The sequence below is a fragment of the Camellia sinensis genome, chromosome 9, assembly GCF_055761805.1.
Source record: "Camellia sinensis isolate YWXY chromosome 9, ASM5576180v1, whole genome shotgun sequence".
NCBI classification, from domain to species: Eukaryota; Viridiplantae; Streptophyta; class Magnoliopsida; order Ericales; family Theaceae; genus Camellia; species Camellia sinensis.
Window position 1 is genome coordinate 7497799 of NC_138969.1, and position 22735 is coordinate 7520533.

At 30.1% G+C, this 22735-nt stretch overlaps 1 protein-coding gene across 1 annotated transcript; it reads right to left on the minus strand.

Annotated features, from left to right (window-relative positions):
- Positions 1–7788: 7788 nt before the first annotated feature.
- LOC114309288 (transcription initiation factor TFIID subunit 11) lies at positions 7789–13301 on the minus strand. Its single transcript, XM_028254993.2, has 5 exons — positions 12802–13301; positions 10674–10761; positions 9895–9994; positions 9589–9741; positions 7789–8121 (listed from the first exon to the last, which is right to left on the minus strand). Exons 1-4 carry the CDS (start codon positions 13161–13163, stop codon positions 9614–9616), a joined length of 678 nt encoding a protein of 225 aa, XP_028110794.2. The 5' UTR covers positions 13164–13301; the 3' UTR covers positions 7789–8121; positions 9589–9613.
- Positions 13302–22735: the final 9434 nt, after the last annotated feature.

The following is a 22735-nucleotide window of genomic DNA, read 5'->3' on the forward strand; positions in this document are numbered from 1 at the left end:
TGATGAAGAGATGCAATTATTTCTTCTTTTTCTTCTTCTTCTTCTTTTTTTTTTTTTTTTTTTTGGATAAGTTAACTTGGAATAGAATGATGCCTTAGGCTTGTCAATGGAAAAATTAGGGTTTAATTTTTTTAATTCAAAATGTGTATATTGAGATTTTTTTGTTTCTAAAAGATGTGTATAGAGAAATTTTCTATATAATATTATAAGTGTTGCTGGATGTTTATTATGGTAATTTTTATTTATGATATAATTATCATTAAATTAATATTTCATTAAGTGTGTGTCATAAGCTAATTAGGTGTGTGAAAATAGAATTTTCCCTGCATTTCTTTAAATTCTCATCCAACAAAATGGGTCCTCACTATTTTTTCTTTGAATCCCCACCTTAATATTAACTATACCCCTAACCCCAAGCCATAGTCTCCACTCCCAACTACCACCTTTGGCACCACTATCGTTGCCTCTGACAACCTATTTCATACCTTTTTTTTGCTTTTGTCTTGTGTGCCTTGTGTGCCTTGTGTGCGGCTCCAATTGGAAAGAGTTACCTGTATTGATCACCACCACCAATAACAAAAAATTGGTGGTCTCGTCTCTCTGTCCTCCTTCGATTGGCTCTTTGTTGTAGAGTTCACTGTGAACTCAAAAAGGCTATTGCCCCTGAGAAGAATGATGACGAATGGTCAACTATTGGCGCTTCACATCATTAATGTCATTGTTTTCTGCCAAGGCATGTTGAGTCCTAGTGATGTGCTGAAGAAGGCTGAGAAGGTTCTTGAAGATCGACGGGAGAGAAATCTAAGCGCAAGCATCATGCTCTTATCGGACGGTCACAATGGGTAGTCTTTCACATCTTGGGGACGGGAAGGCGGACAGTCGGTGTGGTGGACGATTAGCGTTAGGGTAAACGATGGCTGTCGGAGGTGATGGAATTAGGGTTAAGGTTTGAAAAATTAGGGTTAGATAGTTAAAGATTATGGTAGAAATGGAATTTTATCTTTGAACAAAATCATAATTAAAAAAAAAAAGTTGGAGTGGAGAGTCCAAATTAAAGAGGTAGGTGCTAATAGCAACCTAAAAAATATTTATGTATATAATATGTACAACTTTATTTACGTAAATCTAGTAAGACTAAAATATCATAATATTATATGAGTAATGTTAGAAATCTCAAAAATTTTATCAAAAAATTTACTAAATGTCTCACATGGTATAGGAGCATTTTTGATCTTATAGGTAATACTCATTTTCGTTTGCCTATCTCTCACCCATTTCAATTTATATAAATTGTTTATAATTTTTTTTAATATTAGATGGTTTGGTGCAAATTTTGTTTATAACTTATTAAGGGTTGTTTTGGAAAATGGTTTTTTTTTTGGATTATTACAAAAAAAAAAAAAACATTTCAAAAGTAAAGAGGTGTTGTGATCCAAACAAACCAATAAGTTGACTTATGAACTTGTTGCCAAAATAGACCAAAGTATAAATAAATTGAATAAGTTGAAAAAATGTATCTATCTATCTATCTATATATTATATAAGGAAAATGAGATTTTTAACCCACAAACCTTGTGGGAGCACTAATATTCCAATCTTAATTTTATAATTTTTTGATTTAAAAAAAAAAAACTTCACATTTATTGTCTTTTCCCAACTCACAAGCCTTTTTGAATTCTCTCATACCTACTGCTGCACTATTTTCAACTTCTCCCATACACTATGGTTAGTGATGAGATTGTTAAATTATTTTTATAAAAAATTTAAAAATAATAATTTGTATATTAAAAAAATATCTAAAACAAGTATAAATTCTTATTAAAAAATAACATGTTGTAATTGCGAGAAAAAAAAGTACACTATAAAAAATAATTTGTGGGAGTTCCAATATTCCAATATTAATTTTCTAATTTTTTGATTTAAAAAAAAAAAAATCAACATTTATTGATTTCTCCCAACCTACAAGCCTTTGACTTCTCTCATATCTACTACTGCACCATTTGCAACTTCTCCCATATACTATGGTTAGCGATGAGATTATTAAATTATTTTTATAAAAAATCTAAAAAAATAATTTGTATATTAAAAAATATCTGAAACAATTATAAATTCTTATCAAAAAATAACAAGTTGCAATTGTGAAATAAAAAGAGAAAAAAATTACACTGTAAAAAATAATTTGTACATTAAAAAAAATCTAAAACAAATATAATTTTTTTTATTAAAAATAACAGGTTACAATTGCGAAAAAAATTACCCTCTGTATTTCATTAAAATCTAAAAAAAAATAATTTCTATATTAAAAAATGTCTAAAAAAATATAAATTCTTATTAAAAAATAAGGATATTTACTAATAAATCTCATCTCACAAACAAGTACTCCAATTAGTCCCAAGTTTTTTTCTATTTATCTGTTAAGTCCTATTAGTGGAGAGTTTCTTTCCGTGTAGTCCTATTTTTTATTTTGATAGTGTTTTGGTAGATAATTATACCTCTTTATTAATGTGAAAGTTATGATGTGATACTGCAATGTAGCAAGTATTAATATTACACTCTAACGATGTGACACTTCTAAAAAATTTAAAACTCTTAAGTGTATTTTTTTTAAAATGTGACAACGTAATGAGTATGATGTAACACTCTAAAACTATTACTCTAAAAAAAATAATTTCTCTTTAGTGTACTTTTTTAAATGTGCTAGTAACAAGTATAATGTGACACTTCAAAAAATAAAAACTCTTTAGTGTATTTTTCTCAAATGTGACAATGTGACAGGTATGACGTGACACTTTAAAAAAAATAAAAATTCTTTAGTGTACTTTTTTTAAACGTGACAACGTGACAAATATAATGTGACACTTTAAAAAAAAATTAAATACTCCTTAGTGTATTTTTTCCAAACGTAACATATGACACTTCAACGTGGCGGGTATGATGTGATATTTTAAAAAAATTAAAACTCTTTAGTGTACTTTTTCAAATGTGACACTCTAACGTGGCGGGTATGATGTGATATTAAAAAAACTCTTTAGTTTACTTTTATAAATGTGACACTCAAATGTGGCGGGTAAATGAGTCATTACAAATTCAAAAGGACTAAATGGATCACGAGCAAAAATATGAGACTATGTGGATTACAAGTCCAAAATATGGGACTTATTAACCAATCTCCCTAAAAAATAACATATTGTAATTGCGAAAAAAAGAGAAAAAAATTACACTGTAAAAATAATTTGTATATTAAAAATATCTAAAACAAATATAATTTTTTATTAAAAAATAACAGATTGCAATTGCGAAAAAAAAGAGAATTTTTTTTTTTCACTGTGCATTTCATTAATGATGCTAACAAAATGTGTCAAGTATTTGTGTAAAGGCTTGACAGTGTCAACTTTCAAATTATCAAGTGAATATAGATGAAACCAAAGAACTCAATTTTAATGGCTAATAAATATTAAAAATCCGACCATTGAAACCTAATAACTATTAATTAATATAATTCAACAATTGAAAGGTCTCAAATCACATCTCTTTATCTTCTCAAATGTTTCATTTTTTTAGTTCATATGCATTCATTCTAATATTGATAGAGAATTGGACATGTGGGAGAGTGAGAGACATTAAAATTATATATTGAGTTATGTAATTATTGTGATAAAAAATAAGGGTTGTCTTCCTCTTCTATGACGATTTATCTGGTTATAGCTCCAATTAAAATGTCATGTGTTCTTCTACATCATCATTGAACGTTACTTTCATTTTTTTAGATCATTTGTCTCACAGTTATTTATGTTTTGTGTTATGAAATTTATTATATCTGTGCTTGCTAAAACTATTAGATGGACCTAATGCAAGAAGTACAAATTATTTCAATGTTTGTAGGATTAGAAGTACAAAAAACATACATAAAAAGTATATGAAAAGATAAGATTTTACAAAATTTGTTTGTGAGTCTCACTTCTTGAAAATCCTATAAATCATTTTTTTTTTTGGTATTATATTTTATATGTAGTTTATGTACTTTTTTTTATATAGTTTCCTTTATTTTCTTTAAAAGTTTATATTTAAAAATTAATTAATAAATAAATAAATCATTTTCTATTTCAAATAATTTCATTTTTGTTTTTATTTTTTTTTCTTAAAGTAATTTTAGTTTTGGACAATTGCTTACTTTTTTCTATATAATGTAATTTTGTGCATTTTAAGTGTATGATATTTTCACTAATACACTCGAAGATACATTATGAAAGAAGTATCATGCGAAAATCAAGTAAAAAAAAGAAAAATAAATAAAATAATATGATGAATGTGGAGTAAACATAAAAAATCAAAACTTTTAAAGTAAGCAAGCAAACAAACAAGCAAGTAGAATAGAATGTTTAACAATAGACATTTGAAAATTTGTAATAAAATTTTATAATTTTCATTTGTTCTAAGAAAATTCTATTTGGTGCTAGCTAAATAAAATGCTTTTAAAATAGTGTTTTTTTTTAATTTAAAATTTTTAATTTGAAATTAAAACTATAGTAAATTTATGTAAGCAAAATTGATAACCACATTTTTTCACTTAATGCTTAATATTTATATTGACTACCTTTTTTATGTTAATTTTTTTAAGTAAAGAAACAAAATTATTGTCTTACTATACACCCTGCTCCTGTGCCTATGCTCACCCTAATAAAGAAACAAAATTATTGTCTCACTATACACTAATGAAAAAACATCATATGTGCTATATACAAGAAAGATTCATGAATGCCAATCTAAAGTCTTCTCCAATGCACCATCTAAAAAAAAGAGTCTTGTTAAATGTCTAGTGTGGAAGGAAAGGATATTCCTACAAATGGATTTCAAAGGTTTTGTTTTCCACCCTCTTCCCCCGAAAGTTCCCATAAAGAAAAAAAAGAGAAGTAAAAACAAAAAAGAGAGAATAATATGGGATTGTAAATTGTGGGGGTCAAAACTTATCAATTCAAAAAGTATAACCTTTAAACCAACCAAAAAAAAGGGGAGAATCCTTGTGAACCAAGCAAGTCACCAAACGACCAAACAAAACCATCGTCCCCACTGTATATAATCAATGGGATTGGCTTCCCTCTGGTCCGTGATCGGATTGGAGGATGCTGTTGGTTTAATAGGAACTCACCACAGGTCTCATTTTGATAATTCGTACTATTCAATGTGTAGAATTCATCGATTACTATATGCCTGTAAAAAATCATATTGATCAGATATCAATAACTATTTTATCGGATTAGATTTCTATCAACTGTTTATTTTTTTACTGTCTATTTTTTTTATACAAAATTGATTTGATCACATTGTTATCGATATCCGATTAACGTGATTTTTTACAGGCATATAGTACTTGACGAGTTTTACACAATGAACAGTTCAAATTATCAAAACGAGACCCGTGATAGACCCCTACGAATCTAATAATACTCTCCAGTCTGATCACGAACAGGAGAGAAACCAAACCCATAATGAATCACCCATATCTATAACGACTTAAAGATGATTCGCGAAGATAGCAAAAGTCATTCTATACTCTTTTATTTTGCTTTTAATTTTAAGTTCAATTATCACTTTCTTTGCAAGAAATAATTAGTTGATTGACGATGAAGGAAGAAGTCTATTAAAAGAAAAATTTATTCGAAAGATAATCTTAACAATTATATCCAATCACAAACTACACTAATTTTTATTTATTTATTTATTTTTATTTTTAATGAGGATTTACCCGTCATAGATTTGCACAGAGAAACAAAATGAATTTCTCGAAGAGTAATTAGAATCAATTTAGTGTTGAGCTTGACACCCAAAAATTATATCAAAAACACTTGTATTATATTATAAATAAAGGTCATGTTAATAATAGTTTTAAAGTTGTTAATAAGAATCACTAAGTGTCAACAAATTTATAATTTCAATACACTCTTCTATATATCTCGAACACATTCACTTTTATACACGTTCTAGACACTTTTTCAATACTAATAATAGTCTTAAAGATTATTTTTAACATTTTCCAATAAATAAACCACTCATACAAAAACTCTCACAATATGACATGTACTCAAACAACACATAAAAGACAAGATCACACATACATGACACAATTTCTTATACTACACGAACACTTAAAGTAAATATTCACCCAAAAAAACACTTTAAGTAAATCACTTTCACTCACTTGTCACTTTGGTGGAAAATCACACAAACCTTACATCACACATTTAACTCCTACTATAAGTACACATATTGAAGGCCCCCTTCGTATTTATACTGCTCCTTGCCGACGTAGTTAAGTCGGTTAAGTATCATCTTCATCAATCTAGAAAGCTTCACTATTGGCAGTGGAAGGAAGAATCATCAAAATATATTTATATGTATATTTATTGTCTAGATAAAGAAATTTCTAGAGAGAATAAAAAAATCTAGATAAAGAAAGGAGGATAAAATTTTGGATACAGAAGATTCTAAAGAGAGAGATCAACATTTAGTCACAGCAATTAAGACCAATTCAGTCATGTATTCTTGTTACTATTGAACATTTTCCATTATTCCTTTTAATTGTCTCAAGCTGTCGCCTGTAAGTGGTAGGATAGTGTGGGTTGTACCGCTCAGATTGCTGCCAATATTTTCTAACATAAGGTCAGGCTTAGAGCGTGTGAAACTCATCATCACCTCACAATCTCAAAAGGTTGACCGAGTGATAAAGACTTAATGATAAGATTCAAATTCTCATCACCTCAACTTATCATCACCTCACAATCTCAAAAGATTGACCGAGTAATAAAGACTTAATGATAAGATTCAAATTCTCATCACTTCAAGGGATCAGCATAAATTTTGCTCAGTCGTTAACTTCAAGATCTCAAAATTAGTTAAGATACACATAAGTTAGTTTGGACACCCAGTTATCAAAAACTCATCACTACCTCATAAGGGCTTTGAGACCATAACATGTTACATGAAAGTGCCGCTTTCTCTAGGGTGTTGTCACACAGATGCCGCCAAAAGCAACCTGCCATCTACCGATAGGTGAGAATGGATTGCTATTGGCTGCTTCGCCTATTTATTCTATTATGGTTGGAGGCTGGAGACATCAGAGGAAGACCATCTTCTCCCACTTGTTGAAGAAAGAATTCAAAATTTTGATGTCTATATATGTAAACAGAGGATGCTCAACATGAGTGCAAATGAGAAACAAGCTCTAAACCAAGCCACCTGCAACTTCAATGAATCCATGGGAGTCTCCTTAAAATTTAAGTCCGAGTGCTTCTGTGTTTCAAGGGTCTGTTTTCTTTGGAAGATGGAGGCAGAAATGAGATCGAGATAGAGATAGCATCTACTGATATGGAGAGGGGATTTATAAGCCTTATGAGCGTTAGATGTTGAGACTGAAATGGAGACCAAAGACTTGGTATTAGAAAATTAATCCTCTAACTTAGCTTTTTATTTATTTATTTATTTATTTTTTTACATGTTGAGCTTTTTTTTTTTTGAACATTAATGTTTAATATTTTTGTATTTTTTGATAAATAAAAATCATAATTTTATTTGCTTTATTATTTTATATTTCTTTTATATAAAAATAATTTAACAATCTCTGTACTAACAACTATCATCAAAATAAACACAATTTTATTTAATTCCCTCAATATCAATCCCTCTACTAATAATGCCCTCACTATCAATTCTCTTCAATCTACTTCTAATAAAAACAAACAAATCCTAACTTCAACCAAAAACGGGGGGAAGAGAGGGGGGAAGAGAGGAAAAAATAGAACTCAGAGAAGTATTTTTGTTTTAGGCTGCACAACATGTATGAGACATGAAGGGCCTCTGAAGTGTTGATCCAGTGCATATGAAACCAGTTAACCAGTCAATGGCAATATCAACCTCTAAAGTACCCGAGAAACAACCAAACATAGTATATATAGTCAGATGAAACAACTATGCATGCCTCTCTACAATATTTCATAAACATATCCTTGTTATTTTCTGAGTAAGCATTTGCAGAAGCCTTCCTTTTAATTAATCACGGCTTTCAAGAGAACTCTGGAATAACCAGCTAGCCCCTTCTAGTTACAATGTGGATCCTTCAAATCAAATCTGCAATAATAGGAAACAAACGTTTCAGATTAAAGTCCCATTCCAAAAGCCAACAAAAAGTGAAGAAATGCTTTTACTAACTACACAAGTAACAAACTATCAGATATAAAAATAGAATAATAACAAGGTGGTAAAGGGAATATTCTCTCGCGCACACATGCAGTACAGAATTAATAAATGCCAAGGGAACTTAAAACAAAATGGACCCAAGAAGGGCATGGAACCGAAGTTCTACAACTGCAAGAAAAGCCTAGGAGAAGTGACCACCAAAAAACATGCTGGAGAATTGCCTATATGTCATTAAGGGCTTCTTTCGTTCTCTTCCCTTAATAAGCACAACAGCTCTATCAAAAGACACAAGCATTTCAAACATTGAAGTTTGTAGCATTAAGTGACAAAATTCCAAGTTCTAGTATTTTTAGAGAGATTTTGTTGCAGTGGCAAATTAGGCGGCAGGGCATACATCAGTCCTCCTATTGAGAAGAGCTTCTAAATAAACCTACCAAATTTCTCTCTACACCCACATAGACAAGTATTTCTCTTTAAAGTATAAGCTTTACAATGCATGCAGTGGGTATAGTACACAGAGAAATCATGAGAGTATTTAGAAGCTCCCCCTGTCTTTAATAGGAGGATAAGCTTTATCCCATGCTTAGTCCAATACATATCATAGTATGGGGGTGAGTCTGGTACAATGTAATCTGGGGCCTTATCCCTATACCAACATATCCCCACCTAATCCCATCCTGCAAACACAGTCTAAAGCTGAAAAATTAAGCATGTTCTTCCTTTTTATCTACAAATCCCACACCCTCTTTCTTGTGTTGATTAAAACCCCAAATCACGAACTTCACATAATGCTTTCCCACCAGAAAACCACTCATAATGTTGTCTTTGAGTATTCAGAGTGATCCTACATCAATCTAAATACGTATCTGTCTCCAAAATTCAAGAACAATACAAGTTATACAACTGACATTTCAAGACAGTTGGATTACCTGGTTCAGTCATAAACAAAACAAATGCCTTTGTATTGATCAGGATGAACATCCCATTTGTTCTCCAAGCCGCTATTCACACTTTCCCCCTCTTCTTGTGTTATTCCTCTTTTTTTTTTTGGTATTTTTGTTTAACATCCATCATGGTCGAGAATCTTATGCTATTTCTATCATCAGTGGGAAAAACCAGAAACATAAGCAATTCCCCAAAACTAAGACACCAATACAGATATCTGCCTGCCTATCACTGGCAGGTGGCCTGACCAAAATTTTAGCTGCATTTCCAATTGGAGAAATCAAGACCAGGCAAGATTCCAATTAAAAGCTGTGCACGAGTAGGGCAAGAGACAAACCAATTGGGTAGGATAAGGGTTTTTAAGCTAACTGCCTAAAGCATGCAATTAACGTAAATTGAAGCACAAAAGATTGAGATGGCAACAAAGGCAATACTAAAAACAGAAAAACATACCCCACAAAGTTGCCTCCAGGTCAATCTACCTGAAGAGCCTCGGCACTGATCTTTTTGGTAGCTTGCCTTCAAGTTTTAGTCTTCTGTATGCTTCCCTAATGTGGCAGGGCCTGATTGGCCCACTTTCTTTTCTCTCGGCCATGACAATTCTGGCTGCAAACACGATACAAAGAAGGGTGAACCATTCAAAATTTAGACGAATACTTCCAGCTAGAGTAAGCCACTTTGCTTTTTTGGTTTCAGACTTTCCATAATATAAAATAAACATGAATGTAAAATTTAAAACATTCAACATTGTTTGCGTACCTGTTTCAACAAGCTCACCAATAAACATTTTTGCTATCCCCGACACCACAATTGTCATTGGTACAGAAATTTTTGCGCTTCCAGTAATGCTTGCTAACAACTGCATTTACATTGTAAATGGAAGCAATAGAAGCAGCAGTTAATGCAGCAGTAAAATACCTTAGAAGTTAATAATGCAAAAATGATTCAACTCATACAAGCTGCATATACAAGATTCATAGCTATCAGCTAATGAACAGGCCAAAATTATTATTATTTTTTTGGATAAATTACAAATACACTCTCTGAGGTTTGATTAAAATACAAATTGCCTCCGGTGGTTTTGAAAATTACATTCCACTCCTGAGGTTTCTAATTTCATAACAAATCGTTCTTTTATTAATAAATCGTCAAGTAAATTAACAGTTTTTAATGATGTTAGAAACATGTTTTAATTAATAATTTAAGTAATTTTATTATTATATAAGAGAGCAACTATGAATTTCATTTTTTTTAGTTAATTCTGTTAAATAAAAAATTCTAATAAGGAGGTATTTGCAATTTTCCAAATCACAAGGGGCAATCTATACTTTAAGCAAACTTTAGGAGGTGTATTTGTAATTTACCCTTATTTGGGCATCCACTTGAAACATATATATTAGCCAAATAAAGAAATGGCAAAAATATGGGCCCCCTTTGAACCACACACACAAGACGGAAACTAGATTCATTGCTACAAGAATGCAATAAAGAATCACTTCAAAGAAGAAAAGCCATAGCAACCCAAAGAAGAAACATACTCTTTTCATATTTGATTTCTGAAATCCTGATCGTCGGAATGATTCATACCTGCTCATTTGTTCCTCTGTGAACTGTGATAAAATAGACCTGAAAGAGCAACAGAGACATGTGAATGTTACAAGGGATGAAGTAAGTTGTGCATTTTCATCACACTACAGAATGGAAAAGAACTACTGAATGCTGTTTCAACAGCCCATGCACATGAAGATGATGCAAAATAGTGTGGTATTAGATATGCCTTCAAAGAGAGTACGAACACAAACATGTGACATGGATGCAATAAGACGCAGCCAAGCTGATGCAACATAATATATTAATATAGCTTAATGCATGTATTACATAAGAAACTTCTATAATATTATGTTTGAGCTAATGGGCTTGTTCGTGCTTCATTGCTGAGTAGTTGCACTTATAATTACAAAACATAGGAGATGAAGGTCTAGAATATCATGCATGTAATGATGTAATGCATAGTCCTACTAGTTACTTTATTACTAATTTTTTTTTTTCTTTTCCCATATTAGAATCTCCCATTGTGTTATTTGTATTAGTCTTGTATACAATATGTTTTTCCTTTTAAAAATGTTTTCAGACAAATTTTTGGGTCAAATAATTCACTTACTAAAAGATTCACCACATAAATCATTGGGAGAGTTTAAGAAGTGTTCTTGAAATGTCTAAATTTATGAAATTTCATTATTATATAAGGACATGTTCAAGAAGTTTCAATGATCCTTGATAATCAACTAAATTCAATATTACAACTACAAACACATACCATGCTTAGTGATTGTGCCCCATTTAAATCAATATGTAGGTGGGAACATTGTTGTAAACGTCATAGTTAGAGTAGTTACAGTGCCACTATCTTTCTTCATTAATGAGTATTCATAAAAATTCATAAGGAAAATGCCACAAACCATTTGGATTGAGAGGTTTGGTGTGAAACGAAAATACATGGACAGAAAAAAAAAAAAAAAAAAAAACTCTTTTAAAAATCATATTTTGTTTCTCACAGAAATTGGAGAGATTCAGTAAGGGCATCTCCAATCCTTGACTTAAATCTAAATCAAACTTAAATTTGGGTAAAAATCACTCAAAACACCCTCCACTTCTTGACCCAAACTTATATCAAATATAGTTTTACTCAGATATTTACCCAAATCAAGGGAGACTCAAATGTTTACCCAAAATTTTCAAAACTATTTTGTGGCTCTCAAATTTACGACTTTTCCATTAGTGAAGCTTTCACTCAAATTTATGCTTTAATTTGAGTTAATCCATTGGAGTGGTTCATATCTAATAAAACTTACAACATCTCCAATCCTTGATCTTTTCTTTTCTTTTATCAAATTTAAATTTAATGAAAAAATACTCAAAAATCATCTCCAATCCTTTCATCAAATGTTCATCAAATGAAGGGAGAGTAATTTTTTCCACCAAATTGATAATTCATAAATCCTTCATCAAATTTGAATTTGATGAAAATTTAAAAAGATGAAGCATTGTAGATGATTTTTTTTTCCCCATCAAATTTGATGAGAAAGATAAATTTGGGATAAGAGGAAATTTTTTAAAAAGATTATGATGAGCATTTGATGAAAGGTTTGGAGTAGTTCATATCAAATAAAACTTTTTACTTAAATTTGGAATCAAATTAGACGAAAAAATTGGCGAGATGGTCTAAATACAAAAAATTGAAAATAAAATGACACATATTTCCTCTTTTAATTAGTTCACCCAAACACATTAATGAAAACCCATATTCAAAGAGAGTGGGAATCATGGAAATTGAATAATGAGAATAACAACATCAACATGTACAACACTAACAACAATAGTGACAATCAATATCAATAGTCCCTCATATCTACACTTTTAATTGGCTTAATTTTGACCAGCATTTTAAATTTTGTGTCCACTTGATAAAATCGTTACTTTTTGACAGAAAAAATACTCTATTAGTTGAGATTAAGTCATTAAATTGATCAAATTTATAATTTTACCTTTTTAAGGGTGACACATACCGCGTATGTATGTATTTATCATACAAAATGCTAACAATTGAAAATAAATTCAAGGTCAAAATCGAGCCAATTATGAGAGGAAATGAGGAGGAAAACATACTGCATTTTGGCTTTTTTATGAGGGTCAGCGGTGGAAGATAATTTGCCAAGCTCAATATCCATGTTCTCTTCCTCTTCTTCATCGTCTTCTTCTTTCATCTTTCCAGTCACTGACGGACCAGCATGAGCTCTGTATTTCGATGGCTTCGTATTTACAGAAGGAGTATTGGTGTTTTCGACAATGTCAACAACATCTTCTTTGTCATTAGAATCAATTGCAAGCTGTCCTTCTTCAGCTGCAGATTCATGGGCGTGAATTTGAGTTTGAGTTTCGATCCCGTCTGGGGGAAGAGGTGAATCGGGTGGTGATTCCTCATCTAGTTCCTCAAATGCTACTTCAAATGGATCTTTAGATTGCTTCATACTCCTCTCTCTCTCTCTCTCTCCGATCAAAACTGAGAATTGTTCAAATTATTGTTTGCAAGAATGGAGCCCTAACTCTGTTAAAAACAAGAATGGAACAAACCATTTGGATTGGGTGTTTGGAGAAAAAAAGAGAGGGTAAATTACATTGACACCCCTGATATTTATGTTTATTTCAGTTCTGTCATCTTTTGGAAATTATATTTGCTTCCTGAGATTTAAAGTTTCATTACAAATTGCTCTCTCAGTTAGTTGATTGTTAAGTCAACTAACAGATTTTGCTGATGTCAGCAATTTAATTTTTTTAAATATCAATTTTGTCCTCACTAAGTAAATTACATTGACACCTCTCACATTTAAGAAGTTACAATCCCCTCTCCAAGGCTTAAAATAGCATTACCAATTGCTCCATCGGTTTGTATTAGTTGAAAAAAAATTAATTGGAAAAAAATTTGTTAGTCAAATTTTTAAATTTCTGTTTAAAAATCAACGTAAACTAATTTTTTGAATTTACGTTTTTTTCTCAAATTTACAAACTGAGACAATCATTTATAAATCAAAAAAGTTGTCAAACAAGTTTTTATGACAATTTTTAAAATTTTTGTAAATATAAATTGAAAACTGAAAATGAAATGGTGACCAAACAGACATCAGATGGTAAAAATATTGTAAAATTAACAAATAATTAAATAAGTTACTAACATAAGAAATGAAAAATTCTTAGGTTATGTGTAGTTTGATTTTTAGAATTTTTTTTTAAATTAAAAATTAATTTGGTTAAGAAACAAAAAATAAAAATAATTATCATTTTTATATAATTTTTATTTTTCGAGTGGTTAGAAATAATTTTTTACAAATTAAATATATTTTTTCATATTTATTTTTATTAAATTGGTTTATTATTATTTTTTTTAAATGTCAGGGAAATCCGTATTAAATTGAAACCTCTAGGGGTGTTAATGTAATTTACCCTTTAAAGTATATGTAAAGGTTAAGGGTAAATATGTCATTTTAACTTAAAAGTTAATACCGTCAAATAATTACACTGACAAGGGAGTCAATGTAATTTCCTAAATACGAGAGGAGAACTGTAATAAACATAAATCTAGGAGTGTCAGTACAATTTACCCAAAAAAGAAATACATGTATCATTTGTTTGGGTAAATTAAGGCTGTGTTTGGCGTGGGGTTTTAAACATGATTCCACGCTCAAATAATTCTATACTTATATTTGAGTGTGATGTTTGAATATAATTTTTAAAAATTGATTCTATATCCACTGGCGAAAACATGTTTACCTGGTCATCCTCTTAGACGTCCGGCCGGTTAACCAGAACAGTGTTCGCATTTTTTTTACTTGTTATTTTTATATTTTAAATAAAAAATATTTTCAGAATTTTTTAGACTTTTTTTTTTCATTTTTTATTAAAAGAATAGAAAGAAATTATTTGGTTTGGATTTTCAAGATTCAATTATCGAAAAATTAAATTTTTTTATTTTTCGTATTTTTTTATTTTCACAGAATTTTTTAATATTGTAAATAATTTTTAAAAAAATTTTTAGATACACCAAATATAAATACACTTAAAAAGTATAATATTTGTGAAAAAAATATTTAGAAAATTCACTAAATATAAAAAATATAAAAAAATATAAGAATTCAGTATAATTTTCTTTTTTCTTATTCATGTGTATATATTAATTTTTTAAAATATTTTACTTTTTAGATACATCTAAGTAAGGTTCATCTAAAAAAGTATGAAAAAAAGGGTAAACTACTAATAGGTCCTAACAATTGGATTTAAATCCCATCAAGTCTTATTCAAAATAAGTCTTAGTAAAATTGTTGTTAAAAATAATTTTTTGTGATGATTTTTTACATATGTGGCTAAAAATTAACAATTAGTGACTTTTTTTTTTGTCATGATTTTTATAAATTGTCGTTAAAACTTACAATTAGTGACATTTTTTATGATGAATTTTTTAAATTGTTACTAAAAGTTGTGAATTAGTGACACTTTTTTGTGACATTTTTTAAACTATCACTAAAACTTATAATTAGTTTCGTTTTTTGTGACAAGATTTTCATATTGTCACTGAAAATTAACAATTAGTGACGTTTTTTTAATAGAGTTTAATGAAAAATGTCATTAATTATTATAGGACTTATTGGACAATAAGTGTACTTATTAGGACCTAAGTCTCCAAAAAAAAAATTGCTTAAAATTTTAAAAATATTTACTAAAAACAAAAAAAAATGAAAAACAGAGAAACTCAATTTTTAAAAAATTAAATTCAGAAAATTGAAACCAAACACATTGAATGATTTTTTGTATAACAAGAAATTGAGAGAAATCCTCCACTCTGTTTAGTTATTTAGTTTTCAAAATTATTTTTTTAATTTTAGTGATTTCTTTTAAATATTTTGATAAATTTTTTTAAAATTTTAAATGCATATAATTTAGATGTACTTAAAAAATAAAATATTTTTAAATAAATCTTTAAAAATTCAATAAATACAAAGAAATACGAAAATATTTTGAATGTTTGTATTTTGTAGTATTTATTGATTTTATTTTTTTTATTTTTTGAGTACATAGAGATTAGATATATTTAAAAAATAAAAAAATTGGTTGAAATATTAATTTTTTTACTAAATATAAGAAAATACAAATTAAAAACTTAAAATCTATTTTGAAAATTGAAACCGTTATTTTGAATCTCTTTGGAAAGATTGAAAGAGAAATGAAACTAATTAAATGTGAGAACCTATATACAAATAAAATAAATAATTAAATAATAATTATTTTACAAATCTCAAATATTTTACTTGTGAATCTTAAGGTGAAAATTAAATATCAATTAATGATCTTTTAATTAATTTTAAACCTAAAATAAATTGGGTAAATTATTTATAAGTCTTATTTGGGAGACTTATGTTACATATGGTCCTAGGAAAAAACTTATATTCTCATAAGTCCTGTCGAAAGTTTGTTGACACATTTACCTTCAATATTAGTTGTTAATATCATAAATAATGACAAAACCATATATAAGAAAATAAATGTTACTATAGATAATATCTATATGGATGTGAATTTGAATTTTAAAATACCCATTATGTTTGGTGATTACAGCCTTGATTAGGCAAATTTTTAGGAAACAAAATAAATGAGATATGTTTTGTCTCATTATGTTAATGTGAAGGTTTGCTACATTACAAAACATTTGGAAGGCCATGACTGAGAGGAAAGGGAAGTGTGATTCGACGGTGAGGTTCGATGGGACGGTGGGATCGAAATTGCGTCTCCGATGAACGACAACGAATGATGGCCTCGAAACGTAAGTGTGGCTCTTTCCCTGTTTTGCAATGTTCATTCCTTTGATTTTGGTTATCAACCCATAACTAGGGTTTATATGAATATGGGGTTGTTGTCAATTTCAGTTTATATCGATCAAAAGCTGAAATGTGAGTTGTATATTTTGTGAGTTTTATGAGTATTTCAGGTTTTGTTTGTTTTCAGTTTGAAGATATCAATATATATGTGTGGGTTGTCAATTGGGTGTGTGCTGTGACTTATTTTTGTTGGTGTTTTCAGATGGGAGTTCAGTGGTTTGTCAAGTTTGGGTGTTTTGCGTGTGATTTGTTGTTGTGTTGTCGAATATGGGGTCTATTTCGTGTTATATAGGTTTGAATGGTGGCATGTAACATGGTGGGTATGCCGTGGTTGTTTCTTACCCATGAAAATGATGGTGGTTGATTTTTTGATTTTTGGGGGTCTACGTTGTGCTACGATGTCGTTTACTTGTTTGCATTAAGTAACAAAAGTATGTTGTTGAATATGACAGGTGCTACGTCTCTGTGTTATGTATTGTCCACTGTCTGAATGTGAGTGTCACCCTGTATTCAACAATTTCTGAATGTGAATGTGACCACATTTATGAATTTGAAGTGAATTTATGAGACTATTTGTTTATTGTCATAGGGAGTTGACTAGTATAACATGATTCCGGATTGTGGTTGTGATTTCACGTCCCCATTTCATGGTATCACATTCGTGGTCGTATTGTGTTGTATGTGAAACTCCCCGTAGTATATTCTCGTTTATATTGCCACACATTTCAATAAATCGGCATATGTCACATTATTGATGTTTACGTTGAGTACTGCAGTGTCACATTTGCGAACATGTGTGGGAATGTGGATACATTGTTACGTGTGACACGGTACTATATTGTGGTTGTCATTTCACGTCCCCATTTCATGTTGACTTGACCAACCATTTACCGATTTGGAAGTTGTTAACAAAACAAGAGAAAGACAAGATTAAAGAAGCTTATAATAAATGTGAGGTTAGGTATGTTTCCAAACTTACAATTACCAGTTTGATTTGCAAGTGAATTTAGTTTGGATCAATGTATTATTTAATTGGTAGTGTGCACATTTGGATTGGGCAGAATGGTTCCAATTATGCGTGTTTTAATGACATACGGGCACTCGTTAAGGGACTGACATTATGAGGCAATGTAAGTATGGTATCCCTAATTCTTTTTGCAACGTTTGAATCTTGTGAACATGCGTACGCAATTTAGTAACATAAACATCTATGAGTTAAGTAATTTTGAGGTGTTTTACTTGTGCACATAGGTAATTGATTCATACGCGGAAATGCTGATGTATGAGCAACAAACAATGTCACATGGATCCACGGATGAGGAGAATTCATAAATTTGTAGCACTTTATGTTTGGTAAGATGTGACGTTTGATAAATTATTGTTAAACATTTTATGTTTATGGTAACTAACACAAAATCGAATGCGTGCAGCATACGATTAGAGATATGCGTGAAAATGCGCATGGCATGTACTTGGCGGTTCGTGCCCCTCATGCCTTCAAAGCCAAATTGATATAAATAAAGACAAGATTAAAGAAGTACTTTGTGTCACAACCCGCTCTCCGTACCCAAGGGTTAAGCATCGTGATGGCCAGTAACTGAAGTTACCTCCGGCCAATTCTTGAACAAATTAATAAACGCGAGCGGAAGTAATATTTAAGTGAGGGTACCAAAATAATCATCGGAGCTTCTATTTTTATTACAAAATTTATTGACCCAAAAGGCCGATATTTACATATAAAAATATCATAAAATGTTGTGTGTGCCTATTTTGCAGCACTGTGTCTAAGACTTTCCAAAAGCTATTTCTGAATTGCATTGTTTCTTGAAAATTTGTAACCAATTATAAGCACATGGCAGAGTGAGAAATATTATACAAAGAGTAAAAAGGACACAAAATAACCATGGATAGTTATGTAACTAAAATATTTAGGATAACTTTGTCTGAACGAATAATCATTTAAGTAGCAAAACTGAGATTATGTAAATAAATAACCATAACCACGGCATCGTACAGAATAGAACAGAGGTTACAAGAGTGACAGTCAGAACAGAGGTACGGATTCAAGAGGTGGCTCATACGGATTATAGAGGTGGCTCCCACAATAGTATAACACTTATCTCCGCATAACACTTTACTCCGCACAGAACAGAGGTCAATAGATCCATGACAATAGAGGGCCACAAAGTGACTAAACAGAGACCAATGATTATTTAAGTCCCTCGAGGCGTGGAACTCCCGTGGTGGTACTTACAAAACATAATTATTTATAAGGTCATAATCAAATATTCTTTAAAATATAAACAAACATATCCATGGGTTTCATTTTAACAAATAGAGTTCAAAAATTAATCCACGTAATTGAAATATTTATAAAACATAACTTATATTAATATAACTAATAAAATACAACTGGTATAAAATAAATTATGGTAAGTCAAAACATACGTAAAATATATTATGGTAACTCAAGATATAATATAACTCACTCTGCCATGTGCTTATAATTGTTTACAAATTTTCAGGAAACAATGCAATTCAGAAATAGCTTTTAGAAAGTCTTAGATGCGGGGCTGCAGAATAGACACACACAACATTTTTATGATATTTTTATATATAAATATCGGCCTTTTGGGTCAATAAATTTTGTAATAAAAATAGAAGCTCCGATGATTATTTTGGTACCCTCACATAAATATTACTTTCGCTCGCGTTTATTAATTTGTTCAAGAATTGACCGGAGGTAACTTCAGTTACTGGCTATCACGATACTTAACCCTTGAGTACGGGGAGCGGTCGTGACAAGTGGTATCAGAGTAATGGTTTATAAAAAAAAAATCGTCATTGGAGTATAGGACACATGCACATTTAAAAAGTAGGATAGCGGACAATTAGTACCTAAATATTATATTTTGATAGTCGATTTAATTATATTATAATTTTATATGATTATATATGTATATTAATTTATTTTTTTGTGCATAATTTGTAAAGGACATTAGATATAATTTTTATTTGTTATAGCAAAAGAAAGAAAATATATAGAGGGTGTCGGGCTCAAGCATCTACCAAAATTATAATATAATTAAATACATATAATTTCCGTTCAGTATTCAAAAAAAAAAAAAAAATCGTTTTGACATTTTACAAGTGGGTTCAAATTTTAAAGATACTAATTTTGAAACAATTTCCTATCAAAAGAAGATTCACGGATAAAAAGAATGGAAGTTCATCTCAAATTCCTTCGAATCTTGCATATGATTCTTTCATTTCATTTTCAGTCACTTGTTTAATTGTGATCTTATTTTATTTTATTATAAAACTAATGAAAAGTTTTTAAAATCACCGATTATTTCTCATTTTGGCCCAAAATAATTTTTGACAGCTAGACAGCGAGTTGTTTTTGGTAAATTTTTTTTTTGAGGTAATATTTTTTATCAGATTAATCATCTAATATATATATTTATCAGAGTGCACAACAGATAACTTACACATATGACAAATTTCGAGGACGAAATTTTAAAAGGAGGGAAGATTGTAACAACTTGAAAATTTAAGTTGTCCATTAAATTTTGTACTAGTATTATGGTTGTATGTGATAAGATATTATTAAATAAATAATAATAATAATAATAATAATGGGTGTGTTAGTAAAATAAATAATTAATTTACTGTTGGTACACGATAGAATGTAATTTAATTCAAAATTAATTAATTTATATAGTTATATTAAAAAATTGGGTCAAAATATAATTATTTTAAATATTTATTAAGGATAATGATCAATCAATGAAATTGATGATCGAATCTGAGAAGGATTTGGGATGATTAGCTCAGGAGACTTCTACCTCCTTATAAATAGGAGGAGATTCACTTGGAAAGAAAAGAAAGAAAAGAAGAAAGAAAGAAAAGGAAAGAAAGAGAGAGGAAGGAGAAGGGAAAGGAAGGAAGAAAATGAAGGAAAGAATAGTGGAAGTCGAGAGGGTCTTTGGTAGTGGAAAGAAAGAGTGAGGTATTAAAGTTAAGGTGAGTTATATTATACCTTGAGTCACCATAATATATTTTACGTATGTTTTGACTTATCATAATTTATTTTATACAAGTTATGTTTTATAAATTATATTAATATTTCAATTACGTGGGTTATTTTCTGAACTCTATTTGTTAAAATGAAACCCATGGATATGTTTGTTTATATTTTAAAGAATATTTGACAATAACCTTATAAACAATTATGTTTTGTAAGTACTACCACGGGGTCCCACGCCTTGAGGGATTTAAATAACCATTGCCCTCTATTGTCATAGATCTATTGACCTTTGTTTTGTGCGGAGCAAATTGCTGTGCGGAGATAAATGTTACACTATTGTGGGAGTCACCTCTATGATCCGTACGAGCTCTATAATCCGTACGAGTCACCTCTTGAATCCGTATCTATGTTCTGACTGTCACTCCTGTGACCTCTATTCTGTTTTGTTCGGTATCGTAGTTATGGTTATTTATTTACATAATTTATGTATTTCAATTTCTACCATTTAAATGATTTATTCACCAAATTGAGTTATGTAAATGTTTTGCCCTAACTAACTATCCATGGCTATTTTGTATTCCCTATACTCTTGGCATAATATTTCTCACTCTGCCACGTGCTTATAGCTGTTTACCAATTTTCAAGAAACAATGCAATTCAAAAATAGTTTTTGAAAAGTCTTGGACGCGAGGCTGTGGAATAGACACACACAATACTTTTATGATATTTTTCTATGTAAATATCGACTTTTTTGGTCAATAAATTTTGTAATAAAAATAAAAGTTTTGATAATTATTTTGGTACCCTTACTTAAATATTACTTCCGCTCGCGTTTATTAATTTGTTTAAGAATTGGCCGGAGGTAACTTCAGTTATTGGCCATCACGATTCTCAACCTTTGGATACAGGGAGCGGGTCGTGACACTTTGTGTTTGGAACACATTCCTAGTAAGCATGGTTGTTGGTTGTTCAATTTATTGTCTAGGTCGTCTAAATTGTTAGCTGTGGCATTCACGTTACGTGTCGATGTTGTCACGTCCCTATCAAATTTGAATTCCCAGATGTACTATCCAGAATGTGAATGTGAATTTGTGGGATTAATAGAGGAGTAAAAAGAAGCACTTTTATTATTAGAGGAGTAAAAAGATTAAAGAAGCACTTTGTATCAATTTTATCAATAATGACAAATTGATATAAATAAAGACAAGATTAAAGAAGCACTTTGTATTTGGAACACATTCCTAGTAAGCATGGTTGTTGGTTGATCAATCTATTGTCCAGGGCATCTAAATTGTTAGCTGTGACTTTCACGTTACGTGTCGATATTGTCACGTCCTTACTAAATTTGAATTCCCAAATGTACCAGAATGTGAATGTGAATTTGTGGGATTAATACATGGTATTAATCCAAATACGTAATATGCTAAATGATACATGTTATATAAAGGGTATAATAGTATATTAATACCATTTATTTACAACTCATAGAACCTTATGGAACACATTGCTATCTAAATAGAACTTGAACTCTATAAGAAATTACATAGCACTTCATATTACATAAGTTTTCCTCATGGGACTTATAAATAATTTCTCCAAATAAATTTATGGTGAAAGTCTTTAATTTAGAGATAAGATTTATTATTATTATTATTATTTTTTAAATATAGAGAATAGGGTGTGACTTGAACTCTAGATCACAAATTTTTGATAAATAAGACACTTACCATTTGAGTTGCATACAACACATATAAACATTTTGTATATTATTGATTTATTTGACCTGCACACGCATTGGGTGTGCCCACCACAAATATAAAATAAAATAAACACAAACCCTACCCTCTTATTTGTTCACCCCAAGTTAGTAGCAGCCGTGAGGGAGAAAAATGGAGAGAGAGAGAGACATTGGAGAGAAACTTTCAGCAATATTGGTGGTCAACAACTCTAAGGTATTGTCATATTTTATTATATTTATGTATTGTGATGGTTCATGTGTGTAATCTGCTTGTTGTTGGGAAGGAATAGGAGAAACGAGTGTGTTGTTTGGGTGCCAAGTAAGTGGTTGGTGATGAGAAATAATGAGTGTAATTCTTAGTCCAAAAATTCTGTACACAAACACAAACTTTAAAAATCAAGAAACCTT

Bases quoted from the DNA above. Each gene is read 5' to 3' on its own strand.
- LOC114309288 (XM_028254993.2), bottom strand. From the start codon at position 13,163: ATGAAGCAATCTAAAGATCCATTTGAAGTAGCATTTGAGGAACTAGAT. The intron at 10,762-12,801 runs GTATGTTTTCCT...TTGCTCTTTCAG, and splicing joins CATAAAAAAGCCAAAATGCA to GTCTATTTTATCACAGTTCA. The intron at 9,742-9,894 runs GTACGCAAACAA...TCGTGTTTGCAG, and splicing joins TGGTGAGCTTGTTGAAACAG to CCAGAATTGTCATGGCCGAG.